Source organism: Otolemur garnettii, unplaced genomic scaffold (assembly GCF_000181295.1).
Source record: "Otolemur garnettii isolate 467f Iridium unplaced genomic scaffold, OtoGar3 scaffold00140, whole genome shotgun sequence".
In the NCBI taxonomy this organism is placed as follows: domain Eukaryota; kingdom Metazoa; phylum Chordata; class Mammalia; order Primates; family Galagidae; genus Otolemur; species Otolemur garnettii.
The window spans coordinates 1203406-1227923 of NW_003852535.1; the positions used below are offsets into that span (position 1 = coordinate 1203406).

Here is a 24518-nt window from a genome sequence, read left to right on the forward strand (position 1 = left end):
GGCGGGTCCGGGCTGGGGATTCGAACCCGCCACCTTAGGTGTATGTGGCTGGCGCCTTAGCCAGTTGAGCTATAGGCGCTGAGCCTTTACTCCCACTTTTAAGGCTACCATACCCTACTTCTTCCTTCTCATCCCTTTGAACCATCCTGCATACATTATGCATACATATTCCTGCTTTGTATAACTCCAAACCTTTACTTTTGACCTGTGATGCCTCTGAATTCCCACAGGGTTTAATACCATCTTGACCTCTGGCCTCTCTCCAAGCTACATTGCCCTGAGAGTACCACTTGACTGTCCCACTGATACACCTCCACACACACTGGGAATAAGCTGTCTGGGTTTCCTACGCATCTGTGTGTAGTTTTGGCCCCTGACCTCTGTGGCCCAATCCTTTGCAGGATCTCCCAGCTCGGACAGTTGCCCAGGTCTGAGCAATGGGGAGGAGCTTGGACTGGAGAAGCTTAGCCTAGAGCCTCGTAAGTCTCTGGGTGAGGAAGGCCTAACCCGGGGCCCCGATGCTTTTGGACCTGCTGATCGTGAAGATGAGGAGGAAGATGAGGATGAAGAGGAGCAGACAGACCCCAAAAAGCCAACCACAGATGAGGTCAGGCCCATAGCTGGGAAGGCGGGGTGGTAGCATGTATTCTACCTGAGGCAGGCCTGAGGAAGCAGGAACAGCAGGTGCAAGGGCCCTGTGGCAGGGCCAGAGTGTATAGGAGGAGGGGGCCAATGCCAGATGAGGGAGTGTTGACTTGAGGAGAGCACTAAGGAGTAGCCCAGAAAAGGCCAGTCTGGTTGTCCATCAGGTCAGGTTTGAGAGGGCTCCAGGGTTGGAGAGGTATGGGCAAGGTGGGCCAGAGGTCACCATCAGAAAGGCTGAGTTCCAGGCTCCTATGAGCCACTGAGGGATGATGGCAAGGTGGTGACTGGAGGGAATGGCTAGAATGGAAATCACATACGTGTAGGCAGTTGAACTCTTGGGGCTTGGGGGAGGAGTTCCAGTGTCTGAAGACCAGGGAGGGGAGGAGTGAGCAGGAGGCAGGAGGTAAACTGGGCAGGGAGGGGCTCAGGGTGTGTTAGTGAGGCCCCAAGGAGGAGGCTGGCTAAGGTAGCTCCAGCCATGGTAGCATGATTGCAGCAGAGGGTCAGTGCTTCCATCCTGAGGGGTCTGGTGGTGGGGACAGCCCTGTTGATCCTGGGTTTGGGGTCTCAGGGCACAGCCAGCAGTGAGGTCAATGCCACTGAGGAGATGTCCACACTTGTCAACTACATTGAGCCTGTCAAGTTCAAGTCCTTTGAGGCTGCTCGAAGTGAGTAGGAGGTGGGTGGCGGGGGTGGAATCTGGCCTGCCCACCCCTGCCAGGCCCGACTCCCTCTCATTGCCCACTCCCCAGAGAGGAACAAGTGCTTTGAAATGTCATCCTTTGTGGAGACCAAGGCCATGGAACAGCTGACCAAGAGCCCCATGGAGTTTGTGGAGTATCCTTCTGAGGTGCTGGGGGCCGGCGAGCCAGAGAAAGATGCTTAGGGGCTGGCCCACGTGTCCTGCTCCCACTGTGCCGCCTGCATATTGTTCTGGCCCCTACACCCCAGGCTGGGGTTTGGGCAGGTCCTTATGGTCTCTGGGGGAGAAGCAGAGGCCAAAAGCAGTGGGAGTCCTGGGAAGGCTGGGTAGGAGTTAGAGGCCAACAGAGGGCTGGGCACTGGCACCCCAAGTGGCCCCTGACTACCAACCTCAGATATAACAAGCAGCAGCTGAGCCGCATCTACCCCAAGGGCACCCGAGTGGACTCCTCCAACTACATGCCCCAGCTCTTCTGGAACGTGGGCTGCCAACTTGTCGCCCTCAACTTCCAGACCCTAGGTGAGCTCAGTCCTAGTCTGACTGACTTCTGACCCCTAATCCTGCTAGTCCTGCCCAAATGGACTTCTGACTCTGTCTAATCCCAGGTGCCCCAGCCTAACTCAGACCTTGACTAACCCCAGCTCCTGGCCACGGCTGACTCTAGACCCCTCAGCTATCTGATCTTTCCTGAATCTGGACTCCAGTGTCTTTTGGTCCTACCCCAAACCTAGACCCTGGATTCCACTGACCCCTGATGACCCCTGGCCCCCCACAACACACAGCCTGACTCTTCCCTTCCTCATGGCACCCCCAGACTTGGCGATGCAGCTCAATGCAGGCGTATTCGAGTACAATGGGCGCACTGGGTACCTACTCAAGCCTGAGTTCATGCGGCGGCCAGACAAGTCCTTCGACCCCTTCACTGAGGTCATCGTGGACGGCATCGTGGCCAATGCCTTGCGGGTCAAGGTGGGGCCCAGAGGGCTCAGGCTGGGGTGTCCTGGGGACAGGACTCTGAGCAGCTGCCTCACCCTGCGCACCCCCAGGTGATCTCGGGGCAGTTCCTGTCCGACAGGAAGGTGGGCATCTACGTGGAGGTGGACATGTTTGGTCTCCCTGTGGACACGCGGCGCAAGTACCGCACTCGGACCTCTCAGGGGAACTCATTCAACCCTGTGTGGGACGAGGAGCCCTTTGACTTCCCCCAGGTGAGCCTGGCCCCACCTGGCACAGGCAGATCCAGCCCAGACCTGCCCTTGGCTCAGTGTGGGAACAGGAATCAGGCATGCTAGTGGTGACTGGGATCACAAGTGGGGGCACTGAGGGACCTCCCCAGCCCTGCACATTCCAGAGAAAAGGGTGGCAGGGGAGTTCTAGCAGGTCTTATGGTCCCCTGTAAGGAATGGACACAGTCTGCCCCTCTCCAAGCAGGAGGGCCTTGCCTGAGATCACAACGCCAGACTCCCACTGGCTTTTCAGGCCTCCTATAGTCCCATACAATGGAGCCTCTGCTCCTGACCTAGGCTAGAGTATTCTCAGTCAAGACTCTTAGCTTACTCTAAGTTTCTAAGCTGGCAATGACCAGACCTGCCGATGATGGCTCTGAGGGTGTCTGCCTGTGCTCTTGGCTCAGAGCCCTGATGGCCACTGGTCACTGTGGGCCAGGCCACAGAAATGTGAATCAGCCATCACCTTAATGGTGATGATGACTGATGGTCAGTTGTTGGTCAGCTCACCCAAAAGTCTGCTCTGAGTGTTTGTCCTTGGTGGCTGTGGTCAGCTCCATGGCTCAGTACCAGTTTGGGCCCACAGGTGGTACTGCCCACACTGGCTTCACTTCGCATTGCTGCCTTTGAGGAGGGTGGCAAATTCGTAGGGCACCGCATCCTGCCTGTCTCTGCCATCCGCTCAGGTGAGGCCTTGGTTCACACAGCAGGTGGTGTGTGGGGACCTGGCTGAGCCCAGTGACCCTCACTCCTGCCCTCCAGGGTACCACTATGTCTGCCTGCGGAATGAGGCCAACCAGCCGCTGTGCCTGCCAGCCCTGCTCATCTATACTGAGGCCTCAGACTACATTCCTGATGACCACCAGGGTGAGCTGAGGGGCGAGCAGGGGAGGGCCAGGCTGGGAAGGGTGGGGGACAATACTGCCACCAGGGCTTGGATATGGCCAAGCCAAGTGGCCCTGATTCAGGGTGGCAAATAAACCCAAGGGCAGATTCTTCAGTTTCTCATTCAGACCAGAGCTGGTAGGGGCTGTGTGGCCTGGGGCCCTTTGTTTCTAGGACCTTTGCCTCTGCTTCCTCCTAGATTATGCCAAGGCCCTGATCAACCCCATTAAGCACGTCAGCCTGATGGACCAGAGGGCAAAGCAGCTGGCTGCCCTCATTGGGGAGAGTGAGGTGAGCCAGGCAGCACCATGGACAGGCCCGGTTGGGTAGGGTACAGGTTCACTGTGACCCAGGGGATCAGTGGACACGACTGCCATGGGTGTGGGTGGAGTAGGAGGTATGGGCTGACCTCTGGGCCCAGCCCTGGTGGAGAAGTCCATGCAGTCCCCATCACACTGTCCCAGATGACTCCCAGCTTCACGGCCTGGCTCCCCTATAGACTCAGGGCCCTCCTATAGACTCCAGCTTCCTTCACATGCCCATTCCCCTCTGCTGGGAGAACCTGTTCCCCTTTCTGGATGTTTGTCTCAAACTAGAACATAAAGCCAAGTGAATGCTGAGCATCAGGCCTAGTATGCATCTTATGACCTCCTTGGCTCAGTAATCCCTCACCACCCAGTTTTAGGGCTGCCATCCCCAGTGTAGGGGTGGCATACATGGAGGTCCTAAGTTGCTTGTGTGAGATTGCTCAGCTCAAAAATGGCCTGGCCTGGTTTGGGTCTTAAACCTGCATCTCTCTGCTACCAACACCGATCCTTATTCCCATACTACATGGGGCAGGGGCTTTGGATTCTCTTGCTCAATAGTCTTTGAGGCCTTAGGATTTTGAGGAGATGGAAACCACCCATTTGTATTCGAGAAGCTTTCAGGTCAGACCTGGGCTAGAATTCCTCCAGCTGCGAGCAGGGCCAAAACTGGGCCCACAGATGCTCCTGCCACTTCACTAGTCTGGTGTGAAGCCACAGGCTTTAAAATGTGGGATTCTGGGAGGGCACATGGAGGGTGGTGGCTTCCGTGGGGAAGGGTCAGGAGTAGAGGCTCACCAGCACAGCTAGACTCAGTCCCTGTGGGGCCTGCGGCAGGCAGTGAAGAATGACTGCAATTAGGGCTGCTTAGAGCTGTTAGCCGAGAGGCTGGTGCCCGCTCTGCGGTTGCTTCCTTCATTGATTTAATCAGGAGCTAAACAATAAGGAAGATGTGCAACTGTGAGCAAGGGTGGAGGGACACGGAGATGGGAAGAGACTCGGGGCTGGCTCAGCCCTTTCTAGAAGAATCTGGGAGTCCTTGAGCACTTGCAGTGGACCTGGCATTACATTATTTTCTCACACCCCACGTAGAAAAGGGGTGTGGAAAGCCTTAGTTTGTGCCAGCTTATTTCTCACTTGGGTGTCCAGACAGCCCTAAATTACAGTGAGTGTAGCAACCACATGCATGGGCTGGAAGATGCTGACCAGACCACTGGAAGAGTGCTGAGAGGTTATGGAGGATAGAGGACCTGGAGAAAATGCCATTTCTGGAAAGAACATTCTGCTTTTCTCCCCACAGGCTCAGGCTGGCCTAGAGATGTGCCAGGAGAGCCCATCTCAGCAGCCAGGGTCCCAGGTGTACCTAAACCCCACACCTAGCCCACTGGTCACCTCCCCCCGCCGGCCCCCAGGTCCCACCACCTCCCCTACCAGCACCTCCCTCAGCAGCCCAGGTAAGGAACAGTTGGGGCCCCGATGGGCTGAGGGGAGTGGCTCCTGCCACCATGTCCTTCAGCTTCTCACAGGAGGCCTCTGCTCTCCAGGGCAGCGGGATGACCTCATTGCCAGCATCCTCTCAGGTAGGGTAGGTGGGGGTGGGGCCGCCTGGTGGGAGTGGGGCTGCAGGTAGGCCCACCCTGCCCACTTTTGCTCTGCTGCTTCCAGAGGTGGCTGCCACCCCACTGGATGAGCTCCGAAGCCACAAGACTCTGGTCAAGCTCCGTAGTCGGCAAGAGCGAGACATGCGAGAGCTGTACAAGAAGCATCAGCGGAAGGCTGTCACCCTCACTCGCCGCTTGCTTGAAGGCTTGGCCCAGGCCCGGGCTGAGAGCAGGTGCTGGCACCGGCAAGGTGTCCTGTGAGTGTCCAGGCTGATTGTATGGTGTGTTGACGTGGATGTTAGGGGTGCGTGCACATGGGTCTCCACACCACGTGGGCAGGGAGAGATGGCAGGGTCTGTTCCTTGATCCCCAGGGGGAAGGTTTGGTGCAAGGAAGATAGAGGAGACTTCTTGCAACAGGGTCCATCCTTTTCCCAGAAGGTGACATCTCTTTGATGTCCCCCATGAGAGGCATGTGGTCCAAACAGGCTCCCATCATTTGGGTGGAACTAACAGGTCTCCTAGTTTGCATAACAGACCTGGCCCATGGGGTGGCATCTGCCATTGCCCACTGGGATATACCCTCCCAGCCCAAGCCCAGGTGATGGAGCATTAGCCCAGAGGGGTTCTCCCCACAGGGGTGGGGCTGGTGACATGGAGGACATGAAGGAAGAGGAGGAAGAGGTGAAGCGGTATCAAGAGTTCCGGAACAGGCAGGTGCAAAGTCTGTTGGAGCTGAGGGAGGCCCAGGCAGACACAGAGGCTGAGCGGAGGCTGGAGCACCTGAAACAGGTGAGGAGGGCTGCAATGAAAACAAAGTGAGGGAAAGGGAGAGGTGAGGGAGAGTCTGCTTTCTGGCATTGGTTCTATGTCACCTCCTGGCTACCTATGTCTGCAGGTTCAGCAGCGGCTCAGGGAAATTGTCCTGGAGGCACACACAGCTCAGTTCAAAAGGCTGAAGGAGATGAATGAGAGGTGAGGCAAAGGATTTTTGGTGGGTGGGGCAGGGGACTCCCTGGTACTAGGAGGAGGGCAGAGTCCCTGGTCCTGCCTCTGACCCTTCCTCCTCCCCCACCGGCTTCTCCAGGGAGAAGAAGGAGCTGCAGAAGATCCTGGACAGAAAGCGCCACAACAGTATCTCAGAGGCCAAGACAAGGGAGAAACATAAGAAGGAGGCGTAAGGGCATCAGGACTGGGAGCCATTTGGGCGCTGGGGAGGCAGGGCAGGTACCTGGGCACTGAGCCCATCCTGACTTGCTCCTGCACAGGGAACTGACAGAGATTAACCGTCGGCACATCACTGAGTCAGTCAACTCCATCCGTCGGGTGAGTGAGGCCACCCTAGCCCCACCCTCTTCCTTCCTTCATCAGACACCCATCTCCTTGGTGGCTGGCCTGGTGCCACATTGCCCTCAAGGGACTGCTAGAGGCTTTTCCAAGGCCCAACAGCCCCCCATACCCATATTATATTCAAAGCCAATCACCTGCTCCCTGTGGCTTTGTAGTCTTTGAGCCTGGCCATCTCCCAAACCTGGCACACAATCCTGGGAGCCTTCACCCACCTGATTTATGTGCCTAGCCAGAACTGCAGGGTCCTGGCCCATTCCTCAGGGCTTCTCAGCTGAGCCCTTGCCCACCCCCATAGCTGGAGGAAGCCCAGAAGCAGCGACACGACCGCCTTGTGGCTGGGCAGCAGCAGGTCCTACAGCAGCTGGCCGAAGAGGAGCCCAAGGTGAGGCTGCGGTGAGGCCAGCAGAAAGGCAGGGTGCTGTGGGGCCTGGCCTTGCCTGTGATACCTGTCCTCCACAGCTGCTGGCCCAGCTGGCCCAGGAATGTCAGGAGCAGCGGTCGAGGCTGCCCCAGGAGATCCGCCGGAGCCTGCTGGGCGAGACGATGGAGGGGCTGGGGGACAGGCCTCTGGTGGCCTGTGCCAGCAACGGTCACACACCCCAGAACAGTGGGCACCTGTCTGGTGCTGACTCGGAGAGCCAGGAGGAGAATACGCAGCTCTGAACTTTGAGCAAGAGGTGGCCACAGGGCCAGGGTGGGCACTGGGCAGAGGGCGGAGGTGAAGACACTAATTTTTTTTTTTTAACTTTTTATCTTTAGAAATTTTATTTTTTTAAACCTGGGCCAAGTATTCCACACTAACCCCCTTCCTTCATCCTCCTGGTGCCCTGTTAGGCCCTAGCCTTCCTTTTTGCCCTCAGTCCTAGGGAAGGGCCTGGTTGAGCCTTGCTCCCTGTGGAGCCAAACCCCAGAGTCTGGCATCTCCAACCCTTCCCAGGGAGCACTGGCTGGAGACTCAGAACTCTGGGAAGTAGGGGTCACATTCTTTCTCTTCTTTGGGGAATTTTTTTTTTTACATGAATAAAAGTGGATTTCAGGGACCCTGTGTACAGTGTGGTTTAAGGTAAGAGGGCTCTGCCACCTTTTCTGGGGCCTTCATTTCCTCATCTATAAAATGAAGCTGTGGCCCTTTGAGGTCAGGTCCCCAGTGAAGGGCTGCTGGTTTGAACTTGAGGTGGCCTTGCCCAGGGCCTGCAAGTCTTCAAGTGTTCTTCCTCATTGCCTGCTTCTATGTGTGCCCCTATCCCAGGCCATTACTCCTGGTTCCCCTCCACCCATTGCCTTTCTCCCTCCTAGGCTCTCCCTGTCCTCCTTTACAGAGGCTTAGGGCTTGCTTCAGGAAGCCTCCCCTACCCCTCTTCCTGTTGCCTGATATGACCCAAACACCCAGCATCTTCCGCTGGGGCTGCTCTGGGGCTCCCCCCATGCAGCTGACTCTACCACAGGGCAGATGGGCTAGGGTGGAGCTGGAGAGCTCAGGACTTGCCCAACACCAGGGGATCTGGCTTTTCAGAGATAGGTGGGAAGTCAGCCTCCTGGAAACTCCTGACAGAAGGGAAGCTGACAGTCACAGACATACCCAGGGGCTGGAACACCCAGCATCCATCTCATCCTTGTGAGGGAGATGTTGTGCCTGTTTTACAGATGAGGAAATGGAGGCCCAGAGCGATGTCACGTGTGCCAGGCTACAGCTAAGAGATCCTGACCCGGAGGCAGGGTGGGCCTGAACCCTCTAGCAGATTGTCTTCAGCCAGCCTGGAGGATCTATCCATGCCTCAGGACCAGCGCAGAGCCCATGGAGAGGGTGTGGCTAGGCAGCAGCAGGGTCAGGCTGGCACCTCTTCAAGGCCTTGCCCAGCTTCCTGGCGAGTCCCAGGCTCACAGACTCCCTCCTCCAGAGGAAGGCAGCCTCTTATCTGGGCTTATCTCCTACCAATTGACTGTTTGCTTTGCTTTGTTTTCATTGCAGCCTCAGGCAAACAGATGGAGTGGGGAGGCTGGAGAAACCTGTCCAGAGTAGGGCCCTTCTCCCTCAGGGTCAATACCACTGCCCAACCTTCCTCCCTTCTGCTGTCAGATTTTGTCCTATCCCCAAATCTGCCTACTCCCCTGTATTCCGTGTCTAGGCCCTACAATAATAGCAAGGCCTACCTTCTTGACCCAGCTCCCCTTCACTTACGGAAACATTCCATGTTGGTTCCTGGGTCCTCAAAAACCAGCTAAACTCCCAACTCCTGGTTATGACCTTGCAGTCCTTCAGAAGTCTGGCCTGTGCTGCTCCTTCCTTGGCTCTCCTGCCAGGAGTGATTGCCCAATTCTCCACCTCACCTGCAGGTCGCAGCTCTAGCTCTCCTCCTCCCTGACTTCCCCACCGGAGAGAGCCTCCCTCTCCCCGGCCCTAGCCCCTCTGTGGTGTAACTCATGTCTGTGTACTCAGTAAAAGCCCTAGCCTGGGCTACAGAGGACGCCAATAAATTTTTCTGGAGCTAAGCCCGAGCTCGCGAGGGGTCCTCGTGTGAAGCTTCTCTGTCCCCAGTCTTCCGCCTCCCCTGCTGTCTGAACGTCCTGCCAGGTCCCTGAGCAGCACTGGCCCAATGCCGGCCACACAGTAGCTGCTCGCAAGGACTGACCCAAATAGGAACAAATGACCCTCCCCTGGAAATCGCGGTATGGTTTGCAGAGTGCAGAATTCTACCTGCGGGACAGGCGGTGGCTCCCAATTACCATCCTAGAGATAAGGAGCCAGTAACCTGTGACTCTATTTGGTGTCAGAGCCCTTCCTGGTTTCCATGGCTGGGTGCCACTCAAAAAGCCTCAGTTTCCCTTATGGGTAAAACACCTATCTTTTGAAATTATCCATGTACCCCAGCCCGCAGAGCCCTAAGCAGCTGACAGAGGAGACTCGACGGCACAGACGCGGGCTTTATTATCACGTTTACCCACGAGCTTCAGTCCACAGGGCACCGCAGAGGAACCGGCTCTGGTGAGGCAACGGTTAATACCAGCTCACAACTGAGCGCAAGTGCCCCGGGGCAGCCTAGCGCCGGAGGGCGGGGCCTCGGAGCCACTTCCTGCGGCTTTGAGCGGAAAAAACTTAGAAACTTCCGATGGGCCGAACCTTTCGTGGCTCTCGCACGCACCGAAAGGGAATCTGGGTCACACCATTTCTATCCGAAAAAGAAAGGATCCTCTTTTGCATAAAACTTGCGGAAAAACTTCCGCCCATACCCAAGATGGCCGCCAAAGGATCTGGAGGGGGCAGAGCCTCAAGGCCGAAGGTCACTGGCAGGGGGCGGAACCTCCCCTGCCCACGTTCCGATCCCACCAGGACTGAATGACACGCGTCCAGCTGGAGCTCTGTCGCATCTGTGTCGCTGTGCCTGCGCTCTTCGGGCGAGGAAGTCCCTTCGGGATGAGAGGGGAAAGGGCTAATTGAATTAGATTACCCTGGCAGCTAGAGCCAGGCCCCATTTGTGAGATCTCGAGGCAATAATCAAGACCATAACGGCCTGCCCTACACTGGGTGGTTTGGAAAGCATGGGAGCACGTTTGGGCCTTCAGGAATGGGGACAGTTTAGATCCCAGGAACTCCAAACTGGGGACGGAGGGAGAGGACGTCTAGAGCCTAATATGGAAGACCTGAGCCGGAAACCCAGCACCCAGATGGGACCTCAATTCAAGAATTAAGTGACTACGAAGTTGGGGGCCAAAAAGCTCAGACACCCTCAATGGGCTGGGCCAAGACCACAAACACCAGCATGCCTCGCGCTCCAAGGTTTGGGGAAGCCCGCGGCTCTGGCTTGGTGCGGGATCTGACTACAATCCCGACATGCCCTGGGACAAGAATAAAAAGGGCAGTGGAGGGAGGGGTGCCCTGGGACTACAAGTACCGGCACACCGGGACACAGGGGTGGGGAAAAAGTGCGTGGTGGGGACAGATCTGAAACTACAGGCCCCGGCATGCTGTGGACTTGGAGGGGAAAGGAACCTAAGACTAGTTGGGACCACTGATACGGACGTCCTCTGGGACACAGAAGGAACAGACGGGTGGAAAGCAGCCTAAAACCAGCGCTCACCTTGAAGGAGTCTTCGAACTCGTCACTCATCCTCCGGAGTTCGCGGCCATAGCGCTGTGCAGCCCAGAGGTTGGGGGGCGCCGAGCGTGAGCGGCCCCGGAAGGGGCTGGGCTCTTCAATCCCTTCATCCTCCTCTGTCCCTGCCGGGTACGAGCTGTGGCGACTCCGGGTCTCCACTGCCCCAGGTCCTGCAAAGAGAGTCAGTCAGGGGTTGGGGGGCGGGGGAGCCAAGTTGACTCTTAAGTTTCTCTGCGTCACTCGCCACTGCTGTCTTCGTGGACAAGTCACAGTCTAACTCTCAAGGCCCCAGCTCCCAGTGCGAATCGAGGTTAGCCCAGGGCTTTGGTGAAGATTCAAGTTACCTGATTGATCCTACAGATCCTTACTGAGTGCCAATGGTAGATGAGGCCCTTAGAATATAAAATGAACTTCCATTGTGCCTGGCACACAAGGGCACAAGAAACAGTAGCTAGAATTATTTGTGTAAGACTGTCATGGGGCCTCCTAGCAAGCTCTAGGTGGGTATCTAGTACATCACCTCCATTCTACAGAAGAAACTGATTCTCTGGATAGGGAGGTGTCCTGCCCCAGCAGGCAGGACAGAACTCTAGTTCTGCAAAGGACCTGCAGGGGCTCCTGAAGAGCTGCACCGTCATGTTTCCTGTCTGTATTCCTCACAGAACCTGCTTTAAGAAAATGTCTGGAATTGTCTGTGGACTTTTTATATAAATTATATATATATATATATATATATTTTTTTTTTTTTTTTTTTTGGAGACAGTCTCACTATGTCGCCCTGGGTAGGGGGCTATGGTGTCACAGCTCACAGAAACCTCAAACTCTTGGGCTTAAGTGATTCTCTTGCCTCAGCCTCCCAACTAGCTAGGACTACAGATGCCTGTCACGACGCCCGGCTAATTTTTGGTTGCGTTGTCATTGTTTGGCAGGCCTGGGCTGGGTTTGAACCTACCAGCTCTTGTGTATGCGGCTGGCACCCTAGCCCCTGACCTACAGGCACTGAGCCAGTGGATTTTTTTTTTTTTTTTTTTTGAGAAAGAGCTTCAAACTGTCCCCCTGGGTAAAGTGCTGTGGCATCACAGCTCACAGCAACCTCCAACTCCTGGGCACAAGCGAGTCTCTTGCCTCTGCCTCCCAAGTAGCTGGGACCACAGGCGCCCACAACGCCTGGCTATTTTTTGGTTGCAGTCATTGTTGTTTTTGCAGGCCCGGGCTGGATTCGAACCCGCCACCTTAGATGTATGTGGCTGGCGCCTTAGCCACTTGAGCCACAGGCACCAAGCTGAGCCAGTGGATTTTTTTAAGGTAATAATTTATGGAGTACTTATTATGTGTTAGAACTTGGATATTCCCTCATTATCCTCCTAACCACCCTGGGAGGTAGATAGTAACATTGCTTCCACTTTACAGATGGGAAGACAGAGTTTTAGGGAGGTTAAGATTTGCCCAGGGTCCTGAAGCTGAAAGTCTAAAGTTTTGGTGGAATCCAGAGTCCAATGACTATCTGTTGAGCTATGGACCTCATCCCTTGTACAACCAGCCTTCAACTTTGACTAGCCTTTATTCCTAGTGGTTGTGTAAAGGGCACATAAGATTAAGAGTGTGAAAGTGCTTTGTAGGCTGCAAGTACACTAAAGGTATTACTTACAGGCACCTAAACTGTGGGTTTTTTTGTCTGATCTGTGTACTGGTGCCATCCCTGACTACTGCCAACTGTACCCATACCCAGCCCAACAAAAACCTAGAACCACTCCCAGGAGCAGAAAACCCAGAGCTAAGTAACAGAGAGGTGAGAGGATATGCTCAATATTTCTGGCAAGAAATTCTTGGAAGAGGTAAGATACAGGCTAGGAATCGAAGCTGAGGATTAACAAATAGAGTGTTGCCTTCTCCTTGAAAGGACCTTAGGCAGAGCACCGTAGGCCAGTGCTTGAGAAAGCCAAGAAGGAAATGAGAGGACCTGAAAAGGCTAAGAGGATCTGATCAGAGCACCTGGCTGTTCTGAGCTGTACCAAATTTGAGACCCACCCAGAGGTCAGGTAGGGACACCTCAAGGCTCTAGAGGAATAGGGTAGGAGTTGGGAAGGGAGCTGATTTGGAATCAGGCCTGGGATGCAGGCTGTAGAGCAGAGGATGGAAAGAGCCCTGCTGGGAATATGGGGATAGGCTGTGTATGGAGCAATTTCCAATGGGCTTGGACAGTGCAGCAGGGGTCAGTAGCGAGGTGTGCCCATTCTCTATCCCCTGGGGGCCTCAATGTCTATGAAATGGGGCAGTCTTCTACCTCCCAGGACCACCACAAGAACAGATGAGACCAGGAGAGCATCTTGCCCTGCCCCTTTTACATCCTGGGGCATCTCTTCTAGCAAGTCAGATACCAAGTTCTCCCTATTTTACAGATGGGAAAACAGGCACTATGAGGTTAGGAAGGTGGTGCTTGAGGGCACACAGCTGGTACAAAAGTACTCAGAAAAACAGCAGCTGTCCTCATCTACCAGTTCTGAGTAGTAAGACAGGACCACCGACCACACTTGACAAGGCCCCACAGAGTGCGAATGACCTACAGGTGGACATTGGTCTGGGCACTGGCCCTTGCCCAGGAATGAGAACAAGCATAAGAGTACTAGCCAAGGGCAGTGCCTGTAGCTCAAAGGAGTAGGGGACCGGCCCCATAACCGGGTGGGTTCAAATCCAGCCCTGGCCAAAAACTGCAAAAAAGTAAAAAAAAAAAGGATTAAAAAAAAAAAGCATACTAGCCAAGTCAGTTTGGAAGCAGTTTCCATGTTTAGTCCTTACCACACCCTATCAGGGAGTTTGTTTTTTTTCTGAGACAGTGTCTCACTTTGCCCCCCATTGGTAGAGTGCTCTGACATCACAGCTCATAGCAACCTCAAACTCGTGCGCTCAAGTGATTCTCTTGCCTCAGCCTCCCAAGTAGCTGGGACTACAGGTACCTGCCACAGTGCCTGGCTACTTTTAGAGACAAGTCTTTCTCTTGCTCAGGCTGGTCTCAAACTCCTGAGCTCAGGCAGTCTACCCACCTTGGCCTCCCAAGAGTGCTAGGATTACAGGCATGAGCCACCTCCACCAGCCTTATCAGGGAGGTTTTTAGAGAGGAGGAAACTAAGGCAGAGAAGGTAACTTGCTCAAGGTCACACAGCTAGTAGGTGGCACAGCTGGAATCTGAACTCCACCAGTTTGGGTCCAGAAGCCCTGGGCTTAAACCCCATGCCCCAGGCTTCTTCCAGGTGCACAGAGGGTGCTTAGATTAGGGAATGCCCCTTTAGGCCTTTTGCTAGTGTCAGTTCTTCTGGGGCCTGTCTTGTGGGGTGGGGCGTTCTACCACAGTCATGCATTTAGTAATGCTAAACCAGCCATCACCAAAATGAATTCTATTTGTGTAAACTGAATTTTTTTGAGACAGTTTCTGTCACCCTGGGTAGAGTGGCGTGGCATCAAAGCTCATAGCAAGCTCAAATTATTGGGCTTGAGCAATCTTCTTGCCTCGGCCTCCAGGGTATCTGCGATTATAGGTGCTTGCCACTATGCCTGGATACTTTTTCTATTTTTAGAAGAGACGGGGTCTCACTCTTGCGCAGGCTGGTCTTAAACTCCAGAGCTCAAGCAATCCATTTGCCTTGGCCTCCCAGAGTGCTAGGATTATAGGTGGGAGCCACCTTGTCCAACCTGGAAATTGAATTTTGTTGTTGTTGAGACAGAGGCTCACTTTGTCGCTGCTGGTAGAGTGCTGTGGTGTCATAGCTCACAGCAACCTCCAACTCTTGGGCACAAGAGATCCCCTTGCCTCAGTTTTTCATTTTTAGTAGAGATGAGGGTCTTACTCTTTCTCAGGTTGGTCTTGAACTCCTGAGCTCAAGCAATCACCTGCCTTGGCCCCCCAGAGTATTAGGATTACAGGCATGAGCCACGGTGCCTGGCCTGTAAACTGATTTTTAAAAAATAGCTGAGAGGCTTGGTGCTCGTGGCACAGTGGTTACAGCGCCAGCGACATACATAGAAGTTGGTGGGTTTGAACCCAGCCTGGGACAGCTAACCAACAATGACAACTGCAACAAAAAATAGTTGGGCGTTGTGGCAGATGCCTATAGTCCCAGCTACTTGGGAGGCTGAGGCAAGAGAATCGCTTGAGCGCAAGAGTTTGAGGTTGCTATGAGCTGTGATACCATGTCACTCTACCAAGGGTGACAGAGTGAAACTCTGTCTCAAAAAAAAAGAAATAAATAAAAACACCCACAGGTGAAGGTTCTGTGAACTCCCTAGAGGAAGGTGATGAATGGGTGGGGAGAGGCATTGTCAGACTCTTCCCTCTTTGGGGAAAGGAAGGGGTGTAGGTGTGGCTCCTCTCTAAAATTGAGCAAGGTTGAGTGCCTAGGCATGCCCATTCATGCCCCCCTTTTAGAGAGCCTGGCCTGCAGCTGGGGTGTGGGAAGGGAGTGAGGTGGGTGAACACTTTCCCATTTATGCTTCCAGGAGCACCCTTGCACACTTAAAGCAGCGGTGTTCTAACAATTGAGCCAAGCACAGTGGCTGGAGCCTGTAATCCTGTCACTCTGGGAGGCCAACATAGAAGGATCACTTGAGCTCAGGAGTTAGAGCCCAGTCTGAGCAAGAGCAAGACCCTATCTCTACCAAGAGAAAACTAGCAGAGCATTGTGTTGAATACCTATAGTCCCAGCTACTGGAGAGGCTGAGGCAAGAGGACTGCTTGGGCCCAAGAGTTTAAGGTTGCTATGAGCTAGGCTGATGTCACACTTTAACTCCTGGGCTCAAGTGATCCTCCTGCCTCAGCCTCCCAGATAACAGACTACAAGGCATGCACCACCACACTTGGCTGTAGCCTGAGCAACAACGTGAGATTTTGTCTCAAAATAAATAACTAAAAAAAAAAACAGTTGTCGTGTAACAATTCAAAAAGCAGTGAAGCTGTGCCACCAGACAGGGCTAGGTTTGGATCCTGCCTTTCCACGCATAGGCTACACAAAACTCTGCTGCCAGAACACCTGGGCAGCCTATGCTGCCACTGCCCCAGCAGACATTCAGGCCTGTCAGCTTCTAGCACCTACAGGCCTGGCTTTGACTAAAGTGTTTTAGTGCACAAGCCCCTTGGCAGGCTGGTGAAGAGCACCCCCACCTTGCTCCTCAGAACTGATGACATCAGAAAACACTCTAGGCTGGGTACAGTGGCTCATATCTCTAATCCCAGCACTTTGGGAGGATTGTTTGAGGGCAAGAGTTCCGAGATCAGCCTGGGCAACATAGTGAGACCCTGTCTCTACAAAAAATTTTAAGGCTGGGTGCGGTGGCTCACAACTGTTATCCTAGCACTCTGGGAGGCAGAAGCGAGCCTGAGCAAGAACAAAATCCCGTCTTTAAACATTGTGTTTGGGTTTTGTATTGGGCACCTGTATTACCACCTACTTAGGAGGCTGAGGCTAGAGGATCACTTGAACCCAAGAGACTGAGGTTGCTGTGAGCTATGACAATGCCACAATACTGTAAGAAGGGTAAGAAAGTGAGACTCTGTCTCAAAAAAAACTAAAAAAATTAGGCTCAGCACCCAAGCCCAGCCAGGGCCAGGTAAACAACAATGACAACTGCAACAAAAAAATAACCAGACGCTGTGGCAGCTACCTGTAGTCCCAGCTGCTTGGGAGGCTGAGACAGGAGAATCACTTGAGCCCAAGAGTTTGAGCTTGCTGTGAGCTGTGACGCCACGGCACTCTACCGAGGGTGACATAGTGAGACACTGTCTCAGAATAAATAAATAAATAAATAAGGCAGATTGACTTAATTAACCTGCTTAAACTCAACCTGCTCCTAAAGGGCAGAGCTGCCTTTGAATCCTGCAGTCTGACCCAGAGGCCAGCGCTGGGCTGCTTCTCCCACCAAGAAGAGTCCTTTAACCCTTCTTTAACACTCATCCCTTCTCTGGGGACATTTATAGTCCAGCAGGAGCCTAGTGGCAGAGAGCATGAAGAGTGAGCTGCCTTGCCCACATGGAGGGGATAGAGACCTCACGGCTGTGGCAGCTCATTGGTACTTGCCAAACTTTTATGGGAATTCACTTGCTTTCGAGACATGTTACTCCTATTCCCTACCATGCCCTCCACTACCACTCCTGTCTTTGCTGTGGGATCTGAGCAGTCCTATACCTCCTAGCCTTTCTGTGCTTTCCCCTCAGAATCTTATTCCGATGGCCACAACTTAAACCTTATCACCATCAAATAACTCTCACAGGCTGTCCACTGCCTCCTTTGGGTCCAGATTGTCCCTTCAGTTCCCCAACTCAAATTATTCTTCTCCTGTGCCTAACCTGCCTGCACCCCACACCGCCCCCTCTTTCCCACACACCCTACAGGTCTGGCCCTCTGCATTGGGGGAGAGCTCAGTGGACTCCCCCTCCCTTCCAGCTCCTACCAGCATCCTACTGGAAATCCCATCCAGATGCCTAAGAGGCACCTCTAGGCTGATGCAGATCAAAAGGGGTCTGGGTCTTTCCCTACCCGTCAATGTTCCATTTCTATCAAGGAGAATCTCATCTTTCAGGGTGATCAGCCTAACTCCTTGGTGTCATCTGGGACTCCTCTCTCCCCCTCTCACTCCACATCTAGCCTGCTAGCAAATCCTGCCAGCTCTACCACCATCACAATAAACCCAGAGTTTGGTCCCTAGTGATTTCTAAATCAATGCTGTCTCTGCCCAAAGTCAAAGCCAAAGTCCTTACTATGATATTCAACTTCAGGTTGGTCCTCAACTACCCTTCCCCTAACTCTCTCCAGGAATAGGTGCTGCCCCAGGCCATTTGCACTCACCCTTCCCTCTGCCTGGAACTCTTCTCACTGGTACTCAAGTGGCCCCTCATCTCCTCTTTCCTTGGCTCCAGTGTCGCTTCTTACCAAGGCTGGCCTTGACCCCCTCCTTGGTTAAAATCACTCCCCAGCCCCCATGACTCTGGATTCTCTTTACCCTCTTTACCACCACCCACAGCACATGTTATCACCTGACGAATTACAGGATGTCCTTTTTTGTTTGCTCCTAGCCTCATCTCACTAGAAGGTAAGCTCCACAGGGGCAAGTATTACAAGTATTCCTGAATCTTTTCAGCCTATAGCAAACTATAGGCACTCACTATGTGGAGGAAGTGAGTGCCATGTGGGTCAGATCAGCCAGGTAGTGGGGAGAACAGGTGGGAGTTGTGAGCAGAAAAACAGTAAGTGCAAGTTCTGGAAGGTGGAGCTGTGGGATCCAGTCTGAGAGAACAGAGTGTATAAGAGAAAATGGGGAAGGGGGATCACTTAAACTTCAGTGGTCAAGTGATATGGCCTGATTTTTTTCTCAGAAGATCTCTGTGGTTGTTCCAGGAGCCAAGGCCAGTTTGGGGCATGGGGGAGGTAGAGACTACTGAAAAATGACCACTGCCTTTCCATGCCTGTCCTTCCATCTTGGTGCCTATGCCTTCCATCCTGTGGCCTGGAAGGGCTATCTACCCCTTAGGGTTACCTGCCCCTGGCACCAGGCAAGGACAATCCTTCTGGGGGTGGGGAAAGCCACAGGGTGAGAAAGAACACACTCAGGAACCAGAAGGCCCAATCCCAGGGAAAGTATGTAGTCTGGGACAGGGCACTAAAAAGTCTTCCAGCCCTGCCTCCTAAGAAAGGCAGTGCAAGCAAGTGTGACCTTAGGCAAGTCCATTTTCCTTTCTAGATCACTGCTTGCCTCTCATTAATTTCTGTCTTGGCCTAGAATAACAGCTACCTTTTCTGAGCATTTACTGGGCACCAGCTCTATAATAAAGTGCTTCCTATATACTCCTGCCAATTAACCTGATAGTCCTGTAATGGCGGTATGTTAACTACTCTGTTTTACACAAGAGGAGACTGAGGCTGAGAGAAGTTAAAGACTTACCCAAACCTGTCAGTGGGTGTGGATGCCGCTGGGGTGCAGGGGCTAATGGGCTAGGGGTACGGTGGACAGGCAGGTGGGGGGGTAATTACCTCCATGGTGGGTGTTGCTGGCCGGCTGCCCCTGCAGGTGACTGGCGTCCCCCAGGAGACTTGGAGTCGTGCAGCGGTTCTTGCCGGGGCCTAGGGGCTGGTCCCCTGAGGGGCTGGGGCCCAGGCCCCTATCTGAGGAGCTGGAGTCTTCCTGCTCACTCGGCTCAAACTCTGGGATCTGGAACATGCTCTGGGCTGTGCGAACAAAATGGTAGGTAATCAGGGCACAGTTGGGGGAAGCGGCGGTGGTTGGAGGCAGAAGCAGATGCCCCTGGTTCCCTCTCTCACCCCACCCTAGCGTCCCCAAGCCCAGCAGGCCTCCAAGGCCCTCATCTGTCCGCTGAGTCTAGCCTGGCCAGGAACTCAGGTTGTCCACCCAGGACCTAAATTTCGCCTTAAAGCCTTTGTGCTATAGGGCAGACCCAGGCCCCGGCCCGCCCCGGCCCGCCCCGGCCCGCCCTGCCCTGCCCTGCCCTGCCCGTGGCGACGGCACCCAGGTCTCACCCCAAGCCCGATCTCGAGGCCCCTGACCCGGGTCCGCCGCCTCCCTCTGGTACTCAGGGCGCCCAGCCCTAGTTACCTGAGCAACGGGAACTGTCACGGATCCAGCCCAATCAGCTCTCGAAATGTCACTCGGGTTGGCCTGAAGGCGGGGCCACCCGAGGCCGGGTTCCACCCCTACCATCCAACCTACTCCGCGCCCACCGCCTTCCTCTTCTGTCCGGTCCTAGTCTAATGCTCGCCTCTCGGCTTCCTCAAGCCTTGGGCATATGTGGGGGCAGGTGAGGATTTCTCAAGGGTCCCCATTTAAAACCTGGAGGTTCGCTTGTTCTGTCAAGACCTTCAGCCGCTCTGTGCCTTAGTTTCCTCCCATGTAAAATGGGGGTTTATGACACCTCCCTTGGGAGCCAGTGAAAACTTGTAAAAGGAGTGGTGGTTACTGTGAGCAAGCACTTTGCAGAGCCACAACTGAAGCTCAGCCGTCGGATACAATTATTGTTGCTGCTGTTACTACTCCCGGACTGGGTGACCCGGTCGGGAAGTCCCGCTCCCTCCTCCTCCTCCCCTGCGTGGAGGCTTTGCGTCGCCTGCATCAGGGACATCTCCCCGCGCCATCTCGGGGACGCTGGAGATAAGAGAGGCCTCCTCCCTGGTGTAGGATGACTGCCTGGGCGCGGGGAAGTAACAGGTGTCCTTGTGAGGGTTGACCGTAGGACTCGCGGGGCTTTGAGCCCATCGGTGCGGCGCTCAGGTGAGCGGGAACCGGGGAGGACGCACTCGGGGACTCGAGGCCCGGGGATTAAGGCCCAAGGGGCGGAGCCCGGAGGCCATCTTGGCTATGGGCGGAAGTTTCCCTCAGAGGCCGATGAGGGGAAATTGTTGCCGCCCCCAGCCGGGCGACACGATCTCGATTCTGGGATGCGGAAGAGAAATATAGTAACTGTCGGCCTCTTGAACAGGCGTTGGCCAGTGGCCCCGGGCACAGCACCCCCTAGAGCTGGCTGGCTGCAGCACGGCCTCCGCAAGTCGGCCACTCGCCGCCTCCCGTAGCCCCAGGTGCCCGCCGGCGGCGCAGCTCCCGCCAATTCTGAAACAGCGCCACGCCGGACGCAGCGTTGGGCTGTAGAGTAGGGTCGGTCCCTACGCAATTTGCGTAGCGAACCGCGCATGCGCAGGAGGGGGCGGAGCCGCGGGAGCCGCGGAGCCGGATTCCCGGGTCCGGGCGACCGGAGCCGGCTCCCCACCTGCGGCCTGAGGACCAGGCATCGGCCTCCTCCCGCTTCTTGCGGCTAAGAGTGGACGGGGTTGGGGTAGGGTGGGGTCGGCGTCCACAATCCCGAGGACAGAAGGCAGACGCCCCCATCTGGATTATTGGAGGGGAGAGAGCGCCCCCTCCCCGCTTGAGGAGGGGGAGAGCGGGGCGTTGGGCGCCCCCTGTTGCGGCCGCTGCCCTAAGCCGACGGGCATCGGCCGGCTCTCCCCCTCCTGCCAGGACCACACTAGAGACCAAGGCCAGAGATTCATCTCCTTTGGCCTCTGCATCCTCCCACCCCTGGCTCTGGGGTGGGCCCAGAGAGGAAACACCCTCTAACCCCTACCCTGTCTGCCTGTGAGAGAAAAGACTGCCCTTCCACTCCCTCGAGTGATAGCCCGGAGGCCCAGGCTGCCTGTGCTCCCCAAGGACAAGGGTCTTTGTTGAGGAGGAGGGGCCTGGCAGCCACAACTTCTTTCCTCCTGAGCTCCCCATCTCTGTTTCTGCACTGTATAATTCCCATCCCTCTATTTCACTGGCTCCCTCCTAGCCCCTCCATCTCTGTCTCCGGGATTCAGGCCTCCCTTTCTGACATGGAGAGTAACCTGTCTGGCTTGGTGCCTGCTGCTGGGCTGGTGCCTGCTCTGCCACCCGCGGTGACCCTAGGCCTGACGGCTGCCTACACCACTCTGTATGCCCTGCTCTTCTTCTCCGTCTATGCCCAGCTTTGGCTGGTGCTCCTGTATGGGCACAAGCGTCTCAGCTATCAGACAGTGTTCCTTGCACTCTGTCTGCTCTGGGCCGCCTTGCGTACCACCCTCTTCTCCTTCTACTTCCGAGATACTCCTCGAGCCAACCGTCTGGGGCCCTTGCCCTTTTGGCTTCTCTACTGCTGCCCTGTCTGCCTGCAGTTCTTCACCCTGACGCTTATGAACCTCTACTTTGCCCAGGTAACCATGGTAATGGGTAGGGGGTGGGGGTGGCAAGCTCCAAAGATCCAAAGGAGTGATGGGCATCTCTGCTCCTAGGTGGTGTTCAAGGCTAAAGCAAAGCGTCGGCCAGAGATGAGTCGAGGCTTGTAAGTACTCGAGACACTGGTGGGCTCAGTCCCCAGGTCAGGGGCAGGGAACAGCCCTGTGTAGATCCCTTCCTGCCTCTCAGGGCTGAAGCAAGGACTACCCAGGGAGTATTTGTGGAAAAGCTTGGAAAAGTTAAAGCACTGGGTACAGATGGCTCAGCAGAGGCGTTACATATATGAAGGGTAACAATAATAGAAGCAGTCGTGATACTATGAAGGGAGAGGGCACCGATGTCACCATGATGGAGAAAGCTGGAAGCTCCAGCCATGGAAGCACCAAAGCCAAACTGCACTTCTTGGTGACCTTGGGGAGCGATACTCTTGTCATTTGCACAGTGTCGTATAGTTTATAAACAGCTTTCACAAACATCTTTCATTTTTACAATTTACCTGAGGGACTTATTCGCACTTGGGAGGTGAAGAAACTGAGGTCCAGAAAGGTAAAGCAACAGTCACAGAGCTGGCAGGAATAAGAGTCAGGGCTAAAACCCAGATTTCTGACTCCCAATCTGGCACTCTTTCTGAGGTACTGCAGCTGTCATTCACCTTCTGACCTTTTGGCCCTCAATTTCCCCATCTGTAAGACTAGAGAAACAGGGTTCTCACCGGATGATTTCAGTTCTGATCAATACTGGGTCTCCTGGGGGAGGTAGGGTAGTTGGTGAATGCCAAAGGCAGTCAGTGGTCTGGGGCTGACTTTGCTGTGGGCTACAGGCTGGCTGTCCGAGGGGCCTTTGTGGGGGCCTCGCTGCTCTTTCTGCTGGTGAATGTCCTGTGTGCCGTGCTCTCCCGCCGGCGCCGGGCACAGCCCTGGGCCCTCCTGCTGGTTCGAGTCCTGGTGAGCGATTCCCTCTTCGTCATCTGTGCACTCTCTCTTGCTGCCTGCCTCTGCCTTGTTGCCCGGAGGGCTCCTTCCACTAGCATCTACTTGGAAGCCAAGGTAGGGCCACAAGCCCTGATGCCCAGATGTCCTTTGGGATATTTGGGTATTGGTCTTCAGGGTATAGAGGAAGCTGAAAGTCTTCTTTCCCTGAGGATACTCTATTGTCATCTGTGCCAGGGGACCAGTGTGTGCCAGGCAGCTGCAATGGGTGGTGCCATTGTCCTGCTTTATGCCAGCCGGGCCTGCTACAACCTGGCAGCCCTGGCCTTGGCCACTCGGAGCCGACTGGATGCCTTCGATTACGACTGGTACAATGTATCCGACCAGGTGGGCATTTGGCAAGTCTCCCACCTTCTTAGTAGTCATGATGCCTGGCCCCCAGCTGGCCTGGGTGGCCCTCTCCCCCTCCAGGTGCCCCATTAGCATGACTGCAGACTGGCACAAGCCCTTGCCTTCTCACAGGCGGACCTCGTAAATGACCTGGGAAACAAAGGCTACCTGGTGTTCGGCCTCATCCTCTTCGTATGGGAACTGCTGCCTACCACCCTGCTGGTGGGCTTCTTCCGGGTGCACCGGCCTCCACAGGACCTGGTGAGGGCCTCCAGCCTCCTCTGCAGGGGCAGAGGAGAGGTCTGGACACTGGGAATCCTGGCTGGGGTCTGGACTGTGGGATGCCAGTGGGGGGCAGGAGAAAGCACCGATGGCAGCTTCTCCCCCCAGAGCACCAGCCGCATCCTCAATGGGCAGGTCTTTGGCTCCCGTTCCTACTTCTTTGACCGGGCCGGACACTGTGAGGACGAGGGCTGCTCCTGGGAGCACAGCCGAGGCGAGAGCACCAGGTAGGAGCCCTAGCTCTGCCTCAGGACCCCTGGGCCCCTGCCTGGCTCCATTGAGCTATGGGGACCAAGAGCCAGGTCTTGCCCTCACCTCCTACATGGCCTTTGTTTCCCCATCTTTACTAGGTGAGGTGAGGTCTCCTCTGAGTTCCTAGTGCTAAAGACCCCACCTCTTGCCCAGGATGTCCAGGTCATAGGGGTTCTCTTCTAAGCCTCTTTTCCTCCCCCAAATCTTGGGAATGTGACTCGGGTCACTGCCCTGGGACTGACTCTGTTTCTCTGCCTGCAGTATGTCAGGCAGCCTAGGCTCTGGCAGCTGGTATGGCGCCATCGGGCGTGAGCCGGGCTGGTGTGAGGGCAGCCAGACGAGGACCACTCCTCTGCTCTTCTCCCAGGTGCCAGGACCAGGCGGCCACCACCACAGCCTCTACTCTACCCCACAGACGTGATTCCCCAACCTTCCCTTTGAATACCCATACCCCAGGCTCCCTCACCCCAGGCCACTGTGCCAAGTTCATCTGCTGCTTCTTGCCCAGGTCCTGGGGACGTGGCCACCCCCTGCTCTGGCTGGCTCTTTGCTGCTCCTGTCTTAGTGAGCTTACGCCATCCCCTTAGGATGGGGGGCATGGCCCTAGCCACCAGATGCCCACAGCACCCTGGCATGACCTGCCACCTCTGCTTCCACACTGGAGCCAGCTACCTCTCCTGTGCCTGTCACTCAATAAACAGTGTCTGCGCCCTGTGTCTAGTCACTTGTCTGCTGGTCATGTGCTTTGTGTTCCCTTCCTCTTTGTCTGTTTAGCCTAAGGCTAATCAAACGCTGGCACTTGAAGTGGCTGCTGGGCTGGGCAGGGGCCAACTTACCTCCATGAAAGCTGGTGAGCCAAGAGAGGGAGAGGCCTACACTCTGCCATGGAAGGGAGACCACACAGGCCTTTGTTCTCAAAGCTCTCCTGTCCCAGTATAATCCCACTCATTCTGGACCCTTCCCCACTCCAACAAGTTCTATTCTGTCCTCAAGACCTGCTTTATACATCACCTTGGGGAGACCTCCACCTTCTAGTCAGGGAACTGTGGCCCTTCTCCTGGGTCCCACAGCTCTGTGGTTAGGTGGCTATTATGAATCTTTTTTTTTTTTTTTTTGA

At 55.0% G+C, this 24518-nt stretch overlaps 3 protein-coding genes across 7 annotated transcripts in view; 2 read left to right on the top strand and 1 right to left on the bottom strand.

Annotated features, from left to right (window-relative positions):
• The window catches only part of PLCB3 (phospholipase C beta 3), a 21389-nt gene extending 12179 nt beyond the window's left edge, over positions 1-9210 (top strand). Inside the window, exons 14-32 of one of the 3 annotated variants that reach the window (XM_023518516.1) lie at positions 402-607; positions 1217-1313; positions 1398-1482; positions 1743-1867; positions 2163-2317; positions 2395-2556; positions 3161-3260; positions 3337-3441; positions 3659-3750; positions 5065-5218; positions 5309-5344; positions 5430-5622; positions 5955-6156; positions 6263-6339; positions 6452-6541; positions 6633-6690; positions 7010-7096; positions 7174-7391; positions 8359-9210. In XM_023518516.1, the coding sequence (XP_023374284.1) occupies positions 402-607; positions 1217-1313; positions 1398-1482; positions 1743-1867; positions 2163-2317; positions 2395-2556; positions 3161-3260; positions 3337-3441; positions 3659-3750; positions 5065-5218; positions 5309-5344; positions 5430-5622; positions 5955-6156; positions 6263-6339; positions 6452-6541; positions 6633-6690; positions 7010-7096; positions 7174-7377 (2228 nt within the window). In that variant the 3' untranslated portion in view covers positions 7378-7391; positions 8359-9210. Of the gene's footprint in view, positions 1-401; positions 608-1216; positions 1314-1397; positions 1483-1742; positions 1868-2162; positions 2318-2394; positions 2557-3160; positions 3261-3336; positions 3442-3658; positions 3751-5064; positions 5219-5308; positions 5345-5429; positions 5623-5954; positions 6157-6262; positions 6340-6451; positions 6542-6632; positions 6691-7009; positions 7097-7173; positions 7755-8358 lie in introns of those variants that run through there. The other 2 variants (XM_012810712.2, XM_003798603.1) reach the window with 2 other exon arrangements.
• A 406-nt stretch (positions 9211-9616) lies between these two features.
• BAD (BCL2 associated agonist of cell death) lies at positions 9617-19407 on the bottom strand. Its single transcript, XM_012810714.2, has 4 exons — positions 19328-19407; positions 18824-19018; positions 10791-10978; positions 9617-10119 (listed from the first exon to the last, which is right to left on the bottom strand). Exons 2-4 carry the CDS (start codon positions 19008-19010, stop codon positions 9994-9996), a joined length of 501 nt encoding a protein of 166 aa, XP_012666168.1. The 5' UTR covers positions 19011-19018; positions 19328-19407; the 3' UTR covers positions 9617-9993.
• Positions 19408-19788: 381 nt separating this feature from the next.
• GPR137 (G protein-coupled receptor 137) lies at positions 19789-24121 on the top strand. 3 transcript variants are annotated; one of them, XM_012810713.2, is made up of 7 exons: positions 19789-21526; positions 21605-21654; positions 22369-22594; positions 22715-22864; positions 23000-23128; positions 23285-23376; positions 23769-24121. In XM_012810713.2, exons 1-7 carry the CDS (start codon positions 21170-21172, stop codon positions 23986-23988), a joined length of 1224 nt encoding a protein of 407 aa, XP_012666167.1. In that variant the 5' UTR covers positions 19789-21169; the 3' UTR covers positions 23989-24121. The 3 variants fall into 3 exon arrangements, with proteins under 3 accessions (XP_012666167.1, XP_003798652.1, XP_023374262.1); XM_003798604.3 differs by having other exon boundaries at positions 23258-23376; positions 23663-24113; XM_023518494.1 differs by having other exon boundaries at positions 23663-24113.
• The last annotated feature ends 397 nt before the right edge of the window (positions 24122-24518 follow it).

Excerpts from the sequence above, each read along its gene's own strand:
- BAD (XM_012810714.2), bottom strand. The coding sequence starts at position 19,010 with ATGTTCCAGATCCCAGAGTTTGAGCCGAGTGAGCAGGAAGACTCCAGC. Across the intron at positions 10,979-18,823 it reads CAGCAACACCCACCATGGAG|GACCTGGGGCAGTGGAGACC; the intron begins GTAATTACCCCC and ends CTCTCTTTGCAG. Across the intron at positions 10,120-10,790 it reads AGTTCGAAGACTCCTTCAAG|GGACTTCCTCGCCCGAAGAG; the intron begins GTGAGCGCTGGT and ends CTCATCCCGAAG.
- GPR137 (XM_012810713.2), top strand. The coding sequence starts at position 21,170 with ATGGAGAGTAACCTGTCTGGCTTGGTGCCTGCTGCTGGGCTGGTGCCT. Across the intron at positions 21,655-22,368 it reads CCAGAGATGAGTCGAGGCTT|GCTGGCTGTCCGAGGGGCCT; the intron begins GTAAGTACTCGA and ends TGTGGGCTACAG. Across the intron at positions 22,595-22,714 it reads GCATCTACTTGGAAGCCAAG|GGGACCAGTGTGTGCCAGGC; the intron begins GTAGGGCCACAA and ends CATCTGTGCCAG.